This window comes from Lonchura striata, chromosome 4 (genome assembly GCF_046129695.1).
Source record: "Lonchura striata isolate bLonStr1 chromosome 4, bLonStr1.mat, whole genome shotgun sequence".
Taxonomy (NCBI): Eukaryota; Metazoa; Chordata; class Aves; order Passeriformes; family Estrildidae; genus Lonchura; species Lonchura striata.
The window spans coordinates 22,764,367-22,784,539 of record NC_134606.1 but is presented as its reverse complement, the minus strand read 5'-3'; the positions used below and the strand labels follow the sequence as shown (position 1 = coordinate 22,784,539).

The 20,173-nt window shown below is 36.9% G+C and overlaps 2 protein-coding genes across 11 annotated transcripts in view; both read right to left on the bottom strand.

Moving 5' to 3' along the window:
- The window catches only part of WDR19 (WD repeat domain 19), a 38,454-nt gene extending 35,127 nt beyond the window's left edge, over nt 1–3,327 (bottom strand). For 3 of the 6 annotated variants that reach the window (XM_077782804.1, XM_021533178.2, XM_077782805.1), the window contains exons 1-4: nt 3,245–3,327; nt 2,173–2,264; nt 1,941–2,006; nt 326–451 (exon numbers count right to left, since the gene is read on the bottom strand). In XM_077782804.1, the coding sequence (XP_077638930.1) occupies nt 326–451; nt 1,941–2,006; nt 2,173–2,264; nt 3,245–3,250 (290 nt within the window). In that variant the 5' untranslated portion in view covers nt 3,251–3,327. The other 3 variants (XM_077782806.1, XM_077782808.1, XM_077782807.1) reach the window with 3 other exon arrangements.
- A 250-nt stretch (nt 3,328–3,577) lies between these two features.
- Nucleotides 3,578–20,173, bottom strand: part of KLHL5 (kelch like family member 5) — a 47,695-nt gene continuing 31,099 nt past the window's right edge. For 4 of the 5 annotated variants that reach the window (XM_021533175.3, XM_021533176.3, XM_021533172.2 and 1 more), the window contains 7 exons: nt 18,692–18,904; nt 13,844–14,030; nt 12,709–12,933; nt 12,227–12,389; nt 9,606–9,818; nt 7,165–7,336; nt 3,578–5,091 (listed from right to left, as the gene is read on the bottom strand). In XM_021533175.3, coding sequence (XP_021388850.1) covers nt 5,035–5,091; nt 7,165–7,336; nt 9,606–9,818; nt 12,227–12,389; nt 12,709–12,933; nt 13,844–14,030; nt 18,692–18,904 — 1,230 coding nt within the window. In that variant the 3' untranslated portion in view covers nt 3,578–5,034. The remainder of the gene's footprint in view (nt 5,092–7,164; nt 7,337–9,605; nt 9,819–12,226; nt 12,390–12,708; nt 12,934–13,843; nt 14,031–18,691; nt 18,905–20,173) is intronic. The other variant, XM_021533174.3, reaches the window with a different exon arrangement.

Below are 20,173 nucleotides of genomic sequence, written 5' to 3'. Positions count from 1 at the left end.
AGAGTTTAGTGGAATAGACTCAAGGAAGCTAGAAGTTTAATTGTTAAACCAAGCTTATTTATTAACCCAATGCTTGATGGTTATGCAGACCCCAGAAGAGTTTGAAGTGTCTGGCCAAATTCAGAAAGGTAAGGTTTTGAACCATAGATATCTACTTTCATCCTAAATTACTCTACTTTGTAGCAATTAACTGTAGTATGTTAGTTTAATTAGTATATATATTACGAGGACTCCAATACAAAGATGATCTTGAAATATAGCCTCCACATCAACAAGTCATAGTGGTCCAAGGCTTTAAATAACCACGTTAAAAAAAATTTCTTACCTCATGCCACTGTCTACTTGGCTTGTTTTGTTTGTGATTGCATCCCACAGAAATATGGTGCTAGATTTGTCTGTGATTATTGCTAAAGTATCTCCATCCTTATCCCAGTCCATAGCAACACAGTTACTGAAGAAAAAAAAAAAAATCACTAAGAATGTTAAAATGTATTTGTAAGTATACAGAGACAGCCAGAACAACGCAACCGAGTCCCTATTTCTTCCTTCTCCCCTGTAAACCAATGACAGATTGCAGATTTATCTGTAAACTAGTTCTATAGCAACCCCACTATTATTCAAATCTCATTGATGACAGGAGCTGAGAGGAAAGTCATAAAAGACACTGCTACCTATGTTCTAATACTTGGAAGACTGTCACCTTGATTTTCAAGAGACACTGAAAGTGCTCTGCAAGGTTCTGGTTTGTTAGAGGCTATTCAGAGTTGGGATTATTATTCTGATAATACACCACTGATTCCACACACCTTTCCTCACTTGGACAGTTTTCTGGAGAGAATGTGCATTTATCATATATTGTGCAAAACACTTCACAGAGAGCTGGGCCATGGATATTACCAAGCAAAAGAGACAGACACAGCCAGACCATATTATGAATGACACCTGACCCAAACACCAAGATGTGATGGTCAGTGAAATACACGGGAGTCTGGTAAAGACATGGAGAACTGCATCTCTTGGTTTGGTGCAAGCGGCAACTACCACAAACTACAAAGACTGGACTTCTAGATTCTTGGGGAACTAAGTGATTTTGGCTGATATTTACCAATGACAGAGTATTGCAAGTGACAATCTGGAAATTTAAGTTATACTCTTGACTAGAGGTTTCAGCCTTAAAAACCATGGGAGTTTTGCCTTGACTAAGGAGTTTATCATAATCTAAATTCATCAGGTAGCTAGAAATAAAAATTTTCCATGATGACCAAGAACAATTAAAGTGATAAGAAGAGATGAGAAGTACACAAATGTAACTACATGAGATATTAATGGTGCCCAATAAAAATGTATTTATTGAGCAAACCAATATGATGACCCAACGTCACACCATTTTTCCTTAGGGAGGTTACCCCTGGTTCATATCCAGGATTTTCCAATGGTCTGACTGCCTTTTAAGAAGTTCAATATATCTTCCAAAGTATGCAAGTTTTTAAATTTAATCTGAAAAAAATCCAGTCTGTAAACTCCCATACCATTCTCTGATGTGAACCAAAGTGTGACAAGCTGGGAAAAAAAACAAAGATTCACTTCAGAAGTATCATCTTCACCTAAAGCAACAATGCCAATGTGTATATTTATGCCACTGATGCAAACAAAGCACTAAAGAAATATCTTTTCTCAGCAAAGCCATGATAAATTGTTAGAAAATCAACAGTAGCAAGAATACAAAGATATAATTTACACAACCTCATTATGATCCTTCTTAATGTGATAAGTCTTTTTTTAACATTTTAATTACATAACTTGTCTTCTCTGCCAGGTATGTTCACCAGGGATAGTATATCATCCTACACATTTCTCACATTGTTTAAGTAAGTTTAAGAATAGAAGCATTTTTAAAGAAAACAACAAAGAAAATAATTTAAACCTATCTTAGTACTTACCCTGGTAGGCTGATTTCATTTCTCTTCTGACCATGACGATCAAAAATTTTCACAGAATGATCAATGCTAAAAAAAATTATATACATATAATGTATATATAAAATGTATATATGATGTATATATATAATGTATTATATGTATATACATAATGTATATATATAGAATACAGAATAATTCCCTTTCTTTATCAGTAATTATGATGAACAAATGCAATGAATAGTTGCAGTCTTACCCTATCACAGCAAGAAAATTTCCTAAAGTTTTCTGCCAAGCAAACTGCACAGGAGAACCAGACCAAGCTTTTTCATACAGACAGAATACTTGCTGGGGAAAAAAAAAAAAAAAAGTAGGAAATTGTACATCTTAAAATCATAAGAATACTACAACTGCCTAGCATGTTAGCAGCTGAGTACTGTAGAGGTAAAAAAACCTCACAAACATTACAAACCTAACTTCTGTGTGATTCCAATGCACTGAAGCATAAAAATCCCACATAAACGTCCACCCCAAATGCCTGTGAGGTTTGCTCAAGTCTGACACAGGTTCTTCCCCCTACTTTTGGGTCAATGTAAACTGAAGCATTCTTCACACTGAATCTGTGTTCTGCACACCAGAACAGCAAAAATACAACCACCACATGCCACAGCCACAAACATCATCTGACAATGACGTTTGATTTTGAAAAATAATTTAAGGAGGAGGGCCACCAAGATGATTTGAGGGTTGAAGCACCTCTCAATGTATGAGGAAAGGCTGAGAGAACTGGGATTACTCAGCCTGGAGAAGCAAAGACTTTGGCATGACCGAACTGTGGGCTTTCAGTACCTGAAGAAAACACACAAGACAGAGGGACTATAATAAGGGCATGCAGCCACAGAACGAGGGAGAATGGCTTCAAACTGAGAGAGTAGGTTTAGATTAGTTACAAAGAGGCATTTGCTGTGACGGTGGAGAGGCACTGGTACAGGATTCCCGCAGAAGTTCTGGACATTTCATCCGTGGAAGCGTACAAGGCCAGGCTGGATGGGGCCCTGAGCAACCTGGTCTAGTGTTAGATGTCCTTGCCCACAGGCGTTGCAGCTAGATGAGCTTTAAGCTCCCTTCTACCCGAAGTTTCTGCATGCGAAGTAAACAAACACGGCAGTGCAGGCAGGCACACCAGCCCCCCCGCCGCTCGCCGCCGGCCCCTCCCGCCGCGCCTCCCTCCCCGGCACGGGCCGCAAGCGCCACGGGCCGCTCGCCCCGGGGCCGGACCCGCGCCCGCCCCCGGCCCGCGGCGCCCGGCCCGCGGCGCCCGTACCCACCTTCATCGCGGCCGCCAGCGCCGCCGCCGCGCATGCGCCGCCCGCCCACGGCGCCGCGGTTACCGCGGAGACGGAGCGGCCCCGGCCCGGGCCGGCCCCGGCGGGAGGAGCTCGGCGGGGGGAGCTCGGCGGGGGGAGCTCGGCGGGGGGAGCCGGCGGGAGGAGCCGGCGGGAGGAGCTCGGCGGGGGGAGCCGGCGGGAGGAGCTCTGCGTGAGGCCGCGGCCCCAGAGCGCGGTGCGCGCAGCTCTCGGAGGAAAAGGAGCGATTTTAGACCGTAGGCAGGCAGAACGGGCTTCTAAGCGAGAGAATAAAGGCACACACCCGCCAGCAAAGCCTCTTGAGATCAGCTGTATTCCAACTGCAAAGCTTCATCACAAAGTGTCACCGATTTCTTTTAAAACAATAAATAGTTCGCCGAGAGCGTTAAAACACACGCTTAAAATTACAAATGTACAAAGGACTTTGGGTATCGGGCACTTCAAAGTTTAAAAAAAAAAACAAACCCAAAACATTCAATGAGTTCACATATTCCCGTTTTTTCACGCGCGGTGCTGTTCGGAGAACTTAAGGGACAAGGCACGTAAAAACAAATACAAAAAGGCTTCTCCCGAGAACATTTAGACCGTTCAAAGCAATTCAGTGTAACAGCAGAGTGCTCGAGAAAGGCAAATTATAAAGTATCTGAAAAAATTAGCTAACTGTTAAATAAGGTAACAAATTTGATACAGCCCTGCGAGGCACACATCACAGTCCTGTAAGATGCTGAACATGCTTAAATGGTGGCAGCTGAGCATCTGGCAGGATTGGGCCCTTTACATTTTTAAATAACCTTACAGGAAAGACAGACAATTTCTTCATCATATAAAATTATACTTCTTATAGTAGTGCAAAGCCTCATTTAAAAATGTAATAAGTCTAGATGTAATGGAATGCTTCAAAAATTCCAAAGTGCAAATATTAAACTTAAATTGATTAATTGTTAATCACACTTCAGAATTTTTCCAATAACACATACAAACAGCAAAGTAAATACAAGAACCAAAGCAGAGAAAAAGGTATGATGTTCTGCATCTTGCATAACAACTCTGAAAATCCAAAAAGTACACTGGATGTCAAAAATATCTGTCAGAAATTACCAAATAGTAGGTTTCTGTTAGCATAAGACTATTTAAAATAAGGCTTTGGTTAAATAAAAAGTTTGCTAAACTAGGAATGATGATAAAAAGTGCAAAAGATTCACCAAATACACAACTTCATTTCCAAGGCAGGCATCACACACCTGCCATTTACAATGGTTTGCATTGGTTTGTTAGCCTGCCTTGTAGTTACTCAGATACCTACTTGCATTTATTACAAGCAAATTAAATCGATGGGGTCCAATCCTATAACTTGTTTCATCCAGAGATAGACCCCATTAAATGAAAGTATATCCATTTATAGCATCATTGCTCTGCATTTAGGAAAATCAAGGCCCTGGAACCATAATATTTGATTATTATAGTGAGTTCACTCATTTTCTTAGCACTTCCTAAACAGAAGTCCTCTATTACCAACTGGCAGGTTGCAGCTGACTTGCTTACAAGTAGAATTCTTGTAACATATGCATAACAAAAGTTTTTAAAAGGTGCTTAATATTGGTCCATAAGAACATCATGTTAGCTTCAGACCAAACACTTTTCCATGGTAAATGTCCTGCACCTGGTGTTTATTGGTGCACTCATAGTTTGCTTGAGGAAAAAGCAATCCTCTGAATCTGCACGGGAGAATTCACCTTCCCAGAGAAAATAATTCAGAGTTTTACAGTCACAACACATGCTCCAGCTCTTCCTAAGCACAGTGGTGCAACCTGTAAACAAACAAGCCATCTGTGAGATAAATACAGTCATCTGTATTTACAACTACAACTATTTCCCCCTAATTTACAACTATTTCCCCCTCATTATATGGCTGCAGCAGAATGACTGTATTACCCATGCTCTGTTAACATGACTTACACATTGGTTCAAAATTGGATACAAACACAAAGAAAAGGTAAAGATATTTTCAGTAACAGAGTGAAGCACTCTGAAAACAATAGCAAGCTCTAAGGACATCAAGAAATTCTTATTGATAATTTCATTTATTCAGTATTACAGAAAAAAAGAAACCTTTGTTTTAGTACAAACTGGATACCTGATCTAGACAGTCAGAAAATTGAGTAAAGGTTGGTAAACTAATGCATTTCTCAGAAACCAAAAATGCCTAAAATTATAGGGGCAACCTCTCCTTTATACTTGATTATTTGATAAAATCCTGTTAAGAGTTCTTGAAATTAGAAAAAAATCACCAGTCTTTATTCTTTAATTGCAAACAATTTACTTCTGGCAAGACCCTTTTCTGCTGAGATTCTGCTGGACTTGGAACAGTGGGCAGTAGTTTCTAACACTCCCCTTTGCTTCCCCTTTTAACCTTCATAGTATTGCAATGTATGTGAGTAGCACACCGAGTGGTACAGAGACTATCCTGAAGACAAAAAAGGCTGTTTATGCCAACTCCCCTATTTCTTTTTTTTCCCAGGAACAATAAACTTTTACAGAGCTGTCTGTGACTCTGACAGCCTTCGCCTGAGAAAATTCCACTGCCTTCTCCTGAGTTGCATTAAGATGAAAAGGTGGCAGACTGCTGAAATAACAAGAGAAGGAAGGTACACAAATATTTCCCAATCCCTCTGGGAAGGGTTTGAAACTATCCTATACACTGGGATTGTGGCATTTGGTGAGATATAGGGGGTCAAAGCTAAGGATATCAAGGTACATACAGATGGTCACCACCTAGACATGATGCAATGGTGAGAAGCACAGTTTCTCTCCTCTGGTGAGAAGCAATTTCTGTCCTCTGATATACTTTTTTTTTCTTTAGCAGGACTAACAATGCCATGGGTTATCATTACCATACCAGTGAATACCCAAGCTCTGATGATCCTCCTTGATGACTTGTGTTTTAAGAGCTTGCAGTAATATGAAATGCAGGGAAATGAACAATTGAGGTTTTTTTGTGTTCCAGGAATTTTTATAAACAGCAGTTTAGTTCTCTTTTTGAATTAAGAATTTGGGGCTGTTACTAGAATGACATATTCAAGTGGCTCAGAATTCAGTTGCCTAAATACTGGTGTCTGATGCTATTACAGATGAGCTTGGGCATTCATCCTGGTCTGCAGCTGGACTCCAGGATGGCCTTGGTGTCCCATAGAGTCTGTGCTGTATCTGCCAACCTTTTGTGGATGTAGATGCTTTAGGGTATTTCAAATGGCATTAGACACCAAAGGACAGTCAGCTCAGGATGTCCTTGTGTGTGCTATTCCCACTGAGCTACACATTCCTAGAGCTATATAAAAGGAACCAAATTCTGAACTGACAGTAATGGTTTCTGAGCATGAACTGTAAAATTATTTTTATTTTAAAACTGCAAAAAGAAAAATGGGTAAAGGCTTTCTGGAACCTACATACACTGTACACAGCATTCACCTCTGGAAGGGACTATTTATGAAAAAATGACCAAAACCTTAACGATATGAATGTTGAGAGACATATTAGAGCTAAAACTAATCTACATTTATCTTCAGAACAGGAAATAATGTAAACAGAATCCTTTGTGACAGTTTGGGGAATGTGGCAATACATTTTATTAAAAGTAGCTGAAATTGTCAAAGAAAATAGCTATACTCTTGCAAAAGGAAGGAGGGCAGTTTATTAACAACAAATTAACAACTCTCTGTTCAAGAGAAGTCATCTCAAGATGGTACACAAAGGAAAAAAAGAGACTCAACAGACGAGAAAGAAACTGCTTTTTAGAGAAGGAATATTTGAATTCTCCTTGCAAAAGTAGGCACATTTGAAATAACAATATTAATAGTAGTGTATGATCTGATTAGAAGCTATACCTGTGTCCATTCATTTGTCTGGGGATCATAAGACTCCACGGTATTAAGATATGTTTGACCATCATATCCTCCAACAGCATACAGCTTGTCACCAAGAAGACACACTCCCACTGCATCTCTGCTAATGCTCATAGAGGCCACAGCAGTCCACATATCTGTTTTGGGATCATACCTAAAAGATAATTTGTGTTATGCTCTAAAACTGTTACCAAAATTCAACAACAACAAAAAAATGTACTGGAATTGATGCTGTCAAGGTAGTAGAAAACAGGACAGTAAAGATCTGGGTGTCAATTTCAAAGGACTTTCCCTCCTCAATTCCTCTCCTTTGAAGCCATTTCTTTAGTAATCTGGTAACACAAGTCACTGCTAGCCAGGTATCTACTTCATACTGCTTTCCAAATAGTCATACAGCCACATACAGCTGCTCTTACTACATTTTGTATGTCTAAACATACCATGCCACAAACAGTTCTGCTGCTACACCACAGTAGACCAAGTGCTTGCTTTAAGTACGTCAAAGCACAGGCTGGTAAAATTTGGTTTGGTAATAAGATTACCATTATTAAGATTACCAATTTCAAAAAGATGACCCCCAAAAATGGTTTGAGAAAGTTATATGGGAAATGCAAAACCCTTGAGACAATTTACAACACTTTTGAAATTAGAAATATCAGCACAGTAAACAGCAGATGGTTTAATGAAAAAAATTGTATGGTTCTACAACATTATCAACATTCTTTACAAGTCAAATTGAGAACTACAAAGGAGACTCCATGCTATGCTTATGGCAAGGAATATATTTTAATCTGACTAAGAGACAATCTTTTTTAAGATTGCAGATGCTTACAGCAGAACTAATGCAATTACAGAGCTCTGAAGGGCTCTAAAAACAGTACAAAGAAAATATTTATTTGGCTAAGATCATATTTCTGAAAAACAAGTTGAAAGACAGTAGTCTTAATTTTTTTGCATGAAGAGCATAGATACATAGAGCTCTAACAATTTTATTTGCTGTCCGCTAGTCAAAGTATTGCACAAAATACATGCAAGCATAAGTGTAACATGAAAACACCACTTGAAGCACACATCCAAATAGAAGAGGGTGATTAGTAAGCTAAAATGTAGAAATTACTTTTTCAATTATTTTATAATTTCTAAGCAATTGTATTTATCTGAGAATAGGAACTTCCATTGCAAAATATAATTTAAAAGTTTAGTGTGGTTATAAAAGCCTGCTTTTTAAAATTAATATTTCTTAATTATTTAATTTTTTAAAGGAACTAGTGCTTTGAATTTGATGGTCTTCCATTTCAAATCACTTAAAGAGCAAGGACAAAATGCATTAAAAGATTATTCCTATTTATTAAGGTCATAGGTTCTGTAACTTTGTTTCAGAAAATGCATATGTACAAAAATACACAGACTTACTGCTTCTCTTGGGTTTCTGATTATATGTATAGCCCTAAAAATTTGGTATTTGTTGAGAAGTAGCTTCCTATCTGCAAACCTTTCTGGAGTCTTTTCAGTGGAACTTCCACAGGTTAAGGGCCATGGCCACACTATTTTCAGGTCTACTAGGACTCTGAAAGTTTGAAAACTACAGCTCTCTTGTGGTGGATGTTTGTGGTGTAGTTTTTGTTGTTGTTGTTTTGTTTTGTGTATTTTGTTTCAGGTTTTTGGGGGTTAAGGGTATAATATATGTCCTGGCATTAATAAATTTAGTAAAAGAAGAATATGGGCAATGAGGACTTACTGTAAGTGTTGGGAGGTAACAGGAAAGAAGAAAAGTTTTACAGCTGGTGGTGGAGGAGCAGGGAGAGAATTAAGGCATAGTTCAGAAATACCTAAAATGCCAGTAAAGATTTAATAAATTGAATTATGAATTACTTACTATGTTTTAAAATTATTTTATGGCTTGTATGTGCTTCTGCAATTTGTGATACAGTAATTCATTAATCACTTCACAGAAAGATATACCAAACTAGGAATGACTGAATCACATGACAGTTTTCCAGTGTCATTACAGGGAACAAGAAAGAATTAGATATATAAAAATCCACAAAACCTTACTGTTAACTCCTTTGAAAGTTATTATATTAATAGATTCAGACTTCTTGTGTGAAAGAAGATATGCACAATTTTTAAAGCATTCAATTCCACGTTGTTTCAGTTATCAAACATAATTCATTCAGTGAGATTGTTAAAATAATCTAGATAAATTGAATTAAGAAGAATTTGCTTTAAATAATCTGTCCTGGTAACATTTTAAATCATAGTATGCCTATACAGCATATTTCTATACGTAATTTTCCTCTGTTCATGCTAACAGTAACACACCTGTTTCACTGGGTTCCTCCTTACAGCTCTTCCCACAAATCCCTCAATAGACTAGCACTATTAGAATTCCATGGCAGGATATGTCTCCATCAGGATATTACCTTTCTACGCAGTCTGACAGCCTGGATGTTAAGTTGGATGCTGGAGCATCGTGGCCACCTATTGCATACAAGAACCCATTCCAGGTGGTTACGCCTACACCACCTCTTCTTTTTGACATCTGAGCACAGAGAGTCCATTTGTTTGTATGAGGATCAAAACATTCTACTGACTTAAGACAAGAACTTCCATCTCGACCACCAACTGCATAAAGTCTACAAAGTAAAACAAAAAAAAAAAAAAAAAGAAGAAAATAAATGTTGTCTGAATAAGACAGATTCTAGTGAAACATGAAGGATTCAAAATTTGTTGAAAAGGGAAGTTTAGAAGGAGACTTTCAACTTTCAGTAGACTTCTCTGTTGTGAAAACTCAGGCAAGATTTTGTTCCAATCTTTTCCTGTTGTAACAATCAAAGCATACAACAATAATTTACAGAAAATGGGATGTCTTACACAGTATTTATATTCCAACTTATGCCTGTAGTTAACAATTTCAAAATTAGATATGTGACTTGCAGGGTCAGAAGGACAAATTCAGTAGTGGATCTGTGCATGCACCATCTCTACCCTGCCTCATCTTAGGCATTCACGTGCTTTTCTGGACCTGGGTTTTAATTCATGACTGACAGCACTGCCTTAAATCCCTCACACCCACTAGGTGGCCCAATTAGCTTAGTCCTAAGAAAAAGTTTTCTAGTATTTGGTACAAAGGATTTCAATTATTTGCAAGGGCTGACTGAAATGAATAATAAAAAAAATGTTTTAGGAGGACTCAATCACAAATTAGCCTTTAAAACTAATCAAATAATCAAACTTCATAAAGAGCTTATGAACAGAATTTGTGAGCAATCTAGGCATAGCAGCAGACATGCCCAGCACTATTATTTGGAAAAGTAGGAACACAGAAGCCATTCTAAAAAGGAAGCAAGAGAAGTAAAATCCAGTGAGAAATCATCTCAAAATATTTCAGAGCTTAAGAATGGCTACATAATCAAACAAACATTAGATACTGTCGATAATGATAGTGTGAATTTACAATGGTTACCATGAAGCACTATTCAAGATGTCCTCAGTTTGGCTAGTATTTAGTTTTTTTAATATACTGACTAACAAACTTAAATACAAACATCTTGTAAATATGGTTGATCTAGTCCTTCTCAGTAACAATTTTAATAAGCTTTAAAAAAAACAAATCAATGGAAGTTTCTTTGTTTAGTAATACAACTTGTTTAAGGTAAGGAATGTACTGAAGGTTTCTGTAAAAATTTGTTGTAGTTCCATAATGTTTATGACTAAAATAAATCCTTTATGCAACATAACATTTATGGAGCTCCCAACTTTGCCTTCCCTCAAAACATGGAGAGAGTTTTGATCATTTATGCAGTGATTTCACATTCTGGACACAGAGAAAGCCATATCAACTTCTCTATATGAAAGTTTTGATCCAATCACTGAAACTTACCAAGTTACAGACAGACATTACAGGAAAGTGCAGAAGTTACTGCTCCTGCATCTGAAATGCTGCATGTGATTTAAAAAGGTCAGCTGTAGTGGTCTTTTGTTGTTGCCTCCATTAACAGTCTAAGCAATGTTCTATAATAATAGGGAAATGTGAGGCTCTAATTCATCCCTCCTTCCTGTAGGCAGTGAGAATTTCCACTCATTCTTAGCTTATTCCAGATCTTAGAGAACCCTTTGTAGATGTCTTTCAGCAGTATTAATTTGCCAGTGATTAGGCTTCCAAAATAATATTTTTTTTTACCTGACAGCATTCAAGTAGGTCAAGGGAGATGCACATTTAGTACATAAGCAGGAAGTGAAAATTTGTGGACAATAGAGTGTAAATATTCTGCCACAATCACAATACTACTCAGTAAATCAGTAGCTTTTGTTTGCTGTGTCATCCCGGCAAAATATGGCTTGCACCTCTCTCCACTCCCAAAGCAGGGGCACTTCTTTAGTAAAAATTGCATTTCCAACTGTATATGTGCATACCCAAGTGAAACTCAGCTTGATTAAGAGTGAAGCAAGAGACTGTATTTGTTAATTTAGTTTGAATTGCTAACTTAGCTTGGTTAATCATTGATTTGCCTTAGTATATTTAGTGCTGATGCAGTAAGTGTATTCATAATCAGCTGCTCCAAATCTGCATTTCTGTAACTTCAAAAAACCACACTGTTTGTGGATCTGTGATTGTTAAAGTATTGAATGCAACCAGACTTACAGCACTGAACTGCTTATAAACAGAAATTAGGCCCAGCTGCATACAGCCCTTCTGATCTCTGGGGACTAGCTGGAATGCAAGGGAGATTATTGTCTGCCAAATTTCATACTGTAATGCAGCAGGTTCTTGGTATAAGAAAGATCTTGCCCTACTGGAGCAAGTCCAGCTGATGGTCACTAGGATAATGAGGGCCCTGGTACACTTGATATACAGCTGTAATGCTGTGGAGAGGCTTGCTTGACCTAGCACAGTATCTCTTCTGTGAATGAAGGAACTTGTCTCTAAATGCTACTAACTGGTATCTATCAAGAGAAATTATTAACAGTAATTTAAGATGGTCTTCTAATTACATTAAAATAATGATATTTTAAATTTAAAAACAGAAACTCCTTCACATACTTTCCATTTAAAATTGCTACACCAACAGTGCTCCTGGGAGTTGACATACTAGCTACGAAGTTCCACTGACGAGCCTGTGGGTCCCATCTTTCCACTGTATTCAGGTAGCTCCAGCCATCATGGCCTCCTACGGCATACATGGGACCTTCCAGTACAGCTACTCCTAAAATACAGATATTAAAACAATTAAGAGAAATAAAGATCAGACAATTAAGAGGAATAAAGATCAGAATTTCTTAGTGACAGTCCAGTGTGCACCACAAAACTGAAAAGAAAAAAAACCAACATTCCTTTTGGTAGCTGATGCTACTAAATACAATCTTCAATATAATCTGAAGGAGAAAGGACATTGAATAAACAGTTGGTAACGAAACAAAATTTCCAGCCTCCCCCCTTAACTTTATTTCTGAATGATTTTGTCCAATCCTAAACCAGGTAAGCGTTTAAAAATATGCAGTCTGCCTGTACAGAACTGTACATACCAAGACCGTGACGATGAGTAGACATTGGTGGCATTACACTCCAAGTTTTTGATCTAGGGTTGTAGCACTCCACAGTATTCAATGTTTTCAGTCCATCTCTGCCACCAACAACAAACAATTTATCATCTAAGACTGCAACTCCAAACTGTAATCTTCGTCCATTCATGTTTGCAACTGGAGTCCATGTGTTGGTACGAAGTTCGTATTTTTCAATGCTTGTAGCTCCTGAATGACAACATATGCAAGTTATATACAGAAAAATAATAGTTCTGAAGCATTAGGATAGTTTTTATTTTAGCAATATAATGATTCCTACAAGACACCATGATATCCCGCAGTATATTCTTAAGTCTGTGTAGACAAATAGTCTTTTTTGACTTCCTCAGCAATTACCTGCCCCATTACAAAGGACAACTTTCTTGGTGCTTTTCAAGACAAAACACAGGTTTTGTAACTGCTTTACAGAATCAAGCCTTTAGAAATAGAAATATTAGGGACATAAACAAACCATGTGGAATGCAATTATATATTGAAATCGACTGTTCTGTAATATTAGACAAACAAGCTGATGGTATGTAACATGAACTACCAAGAAACAGCTTTAAAACAACAAATTAAAGAAAACACTTTATTTTGCGGTAACTTTTCTAACTTACCAGATCCCTTCTAACTACCATTAAAAAGTATGAAATTTTCTATGAAAAACATAATCCAAGTAGTTGTGACAGAACTATGTAACAATTAGTCAAAATATTTTTGTTGTTTTGGCTTTTTTTTTTTTTAAGCATGTGTAGGTCACCTTTGTGGCCTTTCAGATCTTTTCCTCCTTTTCCAAATTACTACCCCCTTCAGTAAATAAAATTAGTTTGTATTCAATTAAACATTTCACTACTCAGTAATCAGCTATTTCTATGGTAATTTCAAATCAGAACTCTAGATTCCAGAATATTTACAGCAGTTTCAAAGACATACTTTTTTTTTTAACCTAATAAACAGTATACACTTTAGATATTTCATGTTCTGTACTGCGGAGTCCTTGAATTTTAGATTTAACAGGCTGTAAAAAAATCTACCAAACATTTTTTTTAAAAAGAACTAAAACAGCTCATCAGCTAAACATTACATAAACCAATACCTTTTGTTGCATCCATTCCTCCAACTGCAAACAAAACGCCCACTGTAGATTTTCTAGGTTTGGTGCGAGGGCTTTGCAACATAGGTCGTCTCTCTGGCAACAGATGGTACTTCATTGCTTCCATAATGAGTTTTTGACATTCAATGTCATCCCTAAAGAGTGCGTTGTTCTCCATATCTGCCAAAAACTGTGAAAAAGAAAGCAAATAAAACAAGCTATATTGCTATAAACCACATGAAAAATAAAACCATGATTACCAAGATAATATTTTATACAAATACTTTCACTGCCTGATTTAAAGTCTCTGTATTTTCAAAATGATTGTATAAAAAAAGGCTAGAGTAAAAATAAACTTCTAATAAACAGAACATTCATATTTTGAGAAAAACTGTCAAATAAATAAACAAACAAACAAACAAATAAATATTTAAAGAGGGAGGCCGTCTGATCTTAATTGATTATTTAAGCTTCATGGTCCAAAGGAAGGAAACATAAACTCCTCAAGTTCCACTGCTGTGCAAGAATGTTCAAGAAAATGGAAACAGATTCTGGGTATGTAAGTCATTTCAACCTTATGCTTTTATTCCCAAATCCACCCAATGCAGAGGTCTGTAAAAGCCCTTTCAGCACATTCTGAATATTTTAATATATATTTTGTTCCTCACCCTGAGAGTGATCAAGATCACAGTGTATCACTTAATAAAAGCCTTTGTTAAAATTTTTATATCAAGCTTACAAGCAAATTTGGCAACTTTTAAATCTTAAATATGGATTAAATAAAATTCAACTAAAGACTACTAACAGAAGTTTTTAAGTTCAAAGATTCTGGAGTGGTTTGTACTCCATATTTATCACACTGAAGGAAAAAAAATATTAGGTTGAGAGTCATTCTAATTATTAGAAATCAGGAAACAGGCATTTTTCTGAGCTACACAACATGGCATGAATAACAGCGAAAAAATAAATTAAGTGCTCCACTGGGATTTGGACATTTGTCAGAAAAAGAGAAAAAAAAGCAGATGCCTCTGAAAAGCCAAAATCCGAACACTTTGTGAATATTAGCCATGCAAGTCCACAAACCAGAATGAGATGTCTTTATTGAGCTGTTAACTGCCAGCCACTAACAGGTACAAAACTGCTGTGACATCAGGCATCAGAAGCACTAAAGGGACTTGCTGTGAAACAGATGTGCACAATATGGTTATATAATAAAGCTGCCTTAGGGCTGCAAAGTGGCAAATACGATAACCATGTTTCCAGAAGGGCTACAAGTAAGTACAGATGGCTAAGCCTGAACACCTCAGTATCAGGAAAAATAACACAAAATATGACAGAAAACATAACTAACCATCACAGAGAGAATAAAAAACCTTTTCAAGGCCCTTCAGAAAACTGAGATTTCTGCAGCATTTCTCAAAGTGGCTGAAATTCTCACTATTTAAAATAGCAAACGAAGTGTTTTTTCATGTAAATTAGTAGAGGGAACTTAATCTCATTATTTACTTTCATACCTTCCATTGTTTCTTCTTTTGACCCAAAGGATCACTTGTGTCACTTCACAGGGACACTGTGATTATAAAATAATAAACTAAAAGCTGCCTTTTAATTGCCAGTGTGCAATGCTATAGAATTGCACATGGTTTAAAAATAAAAAAGAAATCAATTAATTCCTATTGTCCTAAATCAGACACTCTCAGAGCTACAAGCTTGAAAAGTAAGGCCTGTACACAACATGACCAATTCAAACTTTCAATATATTTTTCTGATGGGCAAGCAGCATGTAGTATTTAAAGTGACACTATGTGTGAATGTGAGTTCTGCAAAAAGATGCAACCTACATTTCTAACCCACTCAACCTATAAAGAATTTCTCACCGTACAGAGTCACAGTCTCTGAAACCAACTTTATTTCATTTAAAAAGAAATGCAATCTAGTCTGCAGGCTCTTTAAACTAAAACTACTGTAATTATTCCTCACTCAAAGAACTTAGAATGGGTTTACTAAAAGTACATTTTTTCCAAGTTTTATTATTTACTAGGTCCTTGTACTGAAAGCATTTCTAACAGCATTTACAAATGACATGTTAGCATGAAATCATAGTATAACTGCAAATCTGATAAGGAGAAAGGTAGTGCAGGCACTCCAGTACTAAGAATTTCTGTCTAAAAGGAATCTGAGCCATCTTGTAATGCAGAAATTTCTAAATAATCTTTTTCATTATTTATCAGAGATGTAATATTTGCCACCTTACAGCTTAAGAGGCTGACAAATATTAATCTTTAGAAAAAATTAATGTACAAATATTTAGGACACTGCTTGCACTAACCAGAGATGTCTACAGAGATGCATAAAACCAACCAATAAAACTAACAAATATTTATAATATTTTTCCTTCCAGTGCTACAGTTACACAGTACTTCCTGAAGATTTTTTATGTGCATCTGCATCTCTGCTTGCAATGGTTTTGGTTTCAGCTAGTTGTTCAATTTTCTAATCTAATTTCTTTCCAATACCTTTAACTCATCAACCATAAAACTGAAAAGCTTTCAATTATATTTGCTGTCAGATAGCCTAATGTCGCATAATCATGAAGAAAAATACAATTCTGAAAACATTAAGACTGTTTTGGGCACTTTAAATAAGTTTACTCATCTACTAAATGTTTCCATATTAAAATCAAAGCTCTAACATTTTAATTTGTTAAAGAAAGTAATAAATAAAAAGGTTTTCTTCTAAAACAATAAAAATCTTGCTTTAGAAATAGAAGTATATATTTGGAGATGAGATGAAAAATTAAAGATAAAATAGTAAATAAAATATAATTTTGCTTCTGTATTTCATCTTGCTATTTTCCTAATCAGTTACTGAGTGGACATAATTTGATTTCAGTATATATTTATGGGATAAATTCTGAACTTTGTTTCTAAAGATGTTTCAATTACAGCCAATTAAGTAAAAGTAATAAAGCAGATGTTATTTAGTTATCAATTAATTGAATGTTCAACAAAAAAAATATTTTCTCCTTGTCAATTGCCTTATTCTGAATTATGTTTCTAGAAAAAGTGAATGACAAAGTCAAGGCCACAACTGAGAAAATCCTGCTTTTGAATATATAATAATCAGTATGGAAATACTAAAAGTCTTGGTAGAGAATCTTACTATCCAGCAAGAGGACATCAGATTAGATGTAATATACAAAATGTAATGTATGTGATTTATCATTATGAATTGTTCTAATGTTAATAAATTTTACTTATTCTGGTTCCATAAAAATCCTATTTTCTTCATTTAAGAGAGAATTCTCACTAAACAAACTGAAAATTATAAAGCAAAATCCTTTGACTATATAGTAAATACTAAATATTACTAAAGAAGGTCCAGCAAGGAAATATAAGAAAGGAAAAAGCAAATAAAAACAATCAAACTTAGTTTACAAACTGGCTATCAGGTAGGGAGTCACAGAATCACAAAATAAGTGAAGCTGGAAGGGACCCACAAGGATCATCGACTCCAGCTCCCAGCACCCCACAGGACATCCCCAAGGATCACCATGTGCTTGAGAGCATTGTCCAAATACTTCTTGAACTCTGGCAGGCTTGGTGCTGTAACCACTTCCCTGAAGAGCCCATTCCAGTGCCCAACCAACCTCTGGGTGAAGAGCCTTTTTCTAATACCCAACCTAAATTTGCAGTGATACAACTTCACGCCATTCCCTCAGGTCCTGTCTCTGGGCACCACAGAGAAGAGATCGGTGTCTGCTCCTCCTCCCCTTTCTCTCACAAGTGAATTGTAACTGCAAGGAGGTGTCCCCTCAGGGTCCTCTTCTCCAGGCTGAACAGAACAGTGACCACAGCCACTCCTTATACTTGAGGGCTTCCCCTCAAGGCCTTTCACCATCTTTGTTACCCTCCTTTGGACACTTTCTAACAGCTTTAGATCCTCCTTACACTGTGGTAAAAATTGCACAATACATTCAAAGTGAGGCTGCCCAAGCGCAGAGCAGAGCAGGACAACCCCTTCCCTTGCTCAGCTGGTGATGCTGTGCCTGATGCCCCCAGGACAGGATTGTCCCTCCTGGCTGCCAGGGCACTGCTGGCTCATGTTCAACTTAACATGGACCAGGACCCCCAGGTCCCTTTCCGTGGCACTGCTTTCCAGCACCTCATTCCCCAGTCTGTCTGTACATCCAGGGTTGCCCCATGCCATTTGCAGAGTCTGGCACTTTTCCTTATTAAACTTTGTGCAGTTAGTGATTGCCCAATCCTCTAATCTGTGGAGGTCTCTCTGCAGGGCCTCCCTGCCTTCGAGGGAATCAGTACAAGACTAACAAGAATAGTCATTCCTATGGGACTAGGAAAACAGTAATTTACAACTATTTAAACAAACTCCAAGAAGGAGAAAAAGTATTGACTGGGAAGAACAAGAAGTACCCAGTGATGGCATATCAAGAATTAACAGAAGAAAAATCACTCCAAACAATTAATTCAAATTGCATTTCCTAGCTATTTCTACATGAAGGAAATAAACCATTCAAGTTCCATACAGAAAAAAATTTTAAAAGGACACAGCTTCTACTGACTAAGATATCCTTGATAAGCATTTTTATAGGTAAGAAAAACAACTTTTTCTAGAAGCTCCTTCTCTTCTTGTATCCTAGGATCAGAATATGCTGCAGTTACAAAGAGACACAAACTATCATGCCTGTACAACATGCCAAGTTCTTACATGGAGCTCTAAGAATCCAGATCACTATAAATTTTATGATTTGTCACTATCGGTATATTTATGCTGTAGACATTATGCCTACTGTAACCATGGTATAAACTAGAGAGGAACTGAACAATTTACTTGTGGAGCAAGCAGAGGCAGTCTAATGTAAGCCAGGAGTTTACTGAGATCTTTCCTTCTCTGTTCCAAATCATGTCGAACCCATGTAAGCAGAGCATTCAGTATAGTTTCTTCATTAGGAATATTCATGTCATCACTTGCTAAAAGTTTAGCAATTTCAGTGGCTGGCAATAACAGAAATTCCTGATTTCTAATTACTTCCATGAAGTTTTCCTGAAAAAGAAAAGTATTTTAATAGAGGCAGCATCATACTTTGAAGACATTTTATGGAACACCTGCTGTGTCCTCCCCTCCTTTCCCTCCCTTCATGCCATCTCTCAGTTGTCCCACTGGAGTACTGATTTGGGAGGAAAAACAAAAAAAAAAGTTTAAGTACTGAATTACTTTCACCCCCGATGATTTCCCCAACTCAATCACTCAGTCCCACAGACAGATGTGCTGAAACAACTAAGGTAAGTGTACAGACAGAGAGAAAGGTTGTGGGTGTTACTATCTTGGCACTGCAAAGTGAAGAAATACTTTCTGAAGTACAATTATAAAGATGCAGAGTTTGTTCCTGTTGTCAAGCAAAGAGCACATACTGCAATAACTGGGCACATGTAGCTGTTTTCATTACTGCTAGAGGAAAATGTGGCAATAAGTTTTCAGAGGAAATAAACAACACTAACAATTTTATTGTTGATGTAAAATAGATTATTTTAAGTTTATTTTGCTACTTCATAGGTTTTACACAATTGATCTGATTTGACTGGGGGGGAGCAAAACATACAAAGAATCCACAATATTACACATGCCTTGCTACACTAACAATATTTTTTCTGATAGGATTCAATCTTCTAATTTTCATCCTGTCATTTCCAGCAACAAATCCTTACTTCAAAACAAGAAATTCATAATATGTAACACATCCTACACTGATATCTGATTACTTCATAATATGAGGATTTGCAGCATATTCTGTAAGGATTCAGATCAGTTTAGGCTGGAATAGGAGCAGAATGTAGAAACACAATCAGCACCATGAACACACAATCAGCACCATTACAGTGAAAAACCTGGATGTAACAGAAAAGGGTCATGTTATTTCTATCCTCTCTCCCCATATACCTTTACAAAGCAAGCAAAAGCAGAAAAGTAAAATCACAACATATTCTTGTCTTTTGGTAGCTCAAACTGCAGCTAAATTCACACTTAAAACTGAGAGTAGCTTCATGATGATAACAATGTTACAAACAATTTATTAAATGCACTGTGGTTTCCTAGATTGCCAGCTAATGGGATGCTGGTTTTAGTCTGCCATCACACACACCTCTAAAACACTTGGAGAACAAAATGTGATAAATCCACAAAGACAGAAGTCTAAGTGGGCCTAACGTGAAAATCAGCCTTAGTGTCTTGTTTAATGATTTAAAAAGAAAGAATTGCATCTGAATAAAAAAACCTGTAGATTAGAAGAACATATTGGAAGGGAAGAAGGATTTT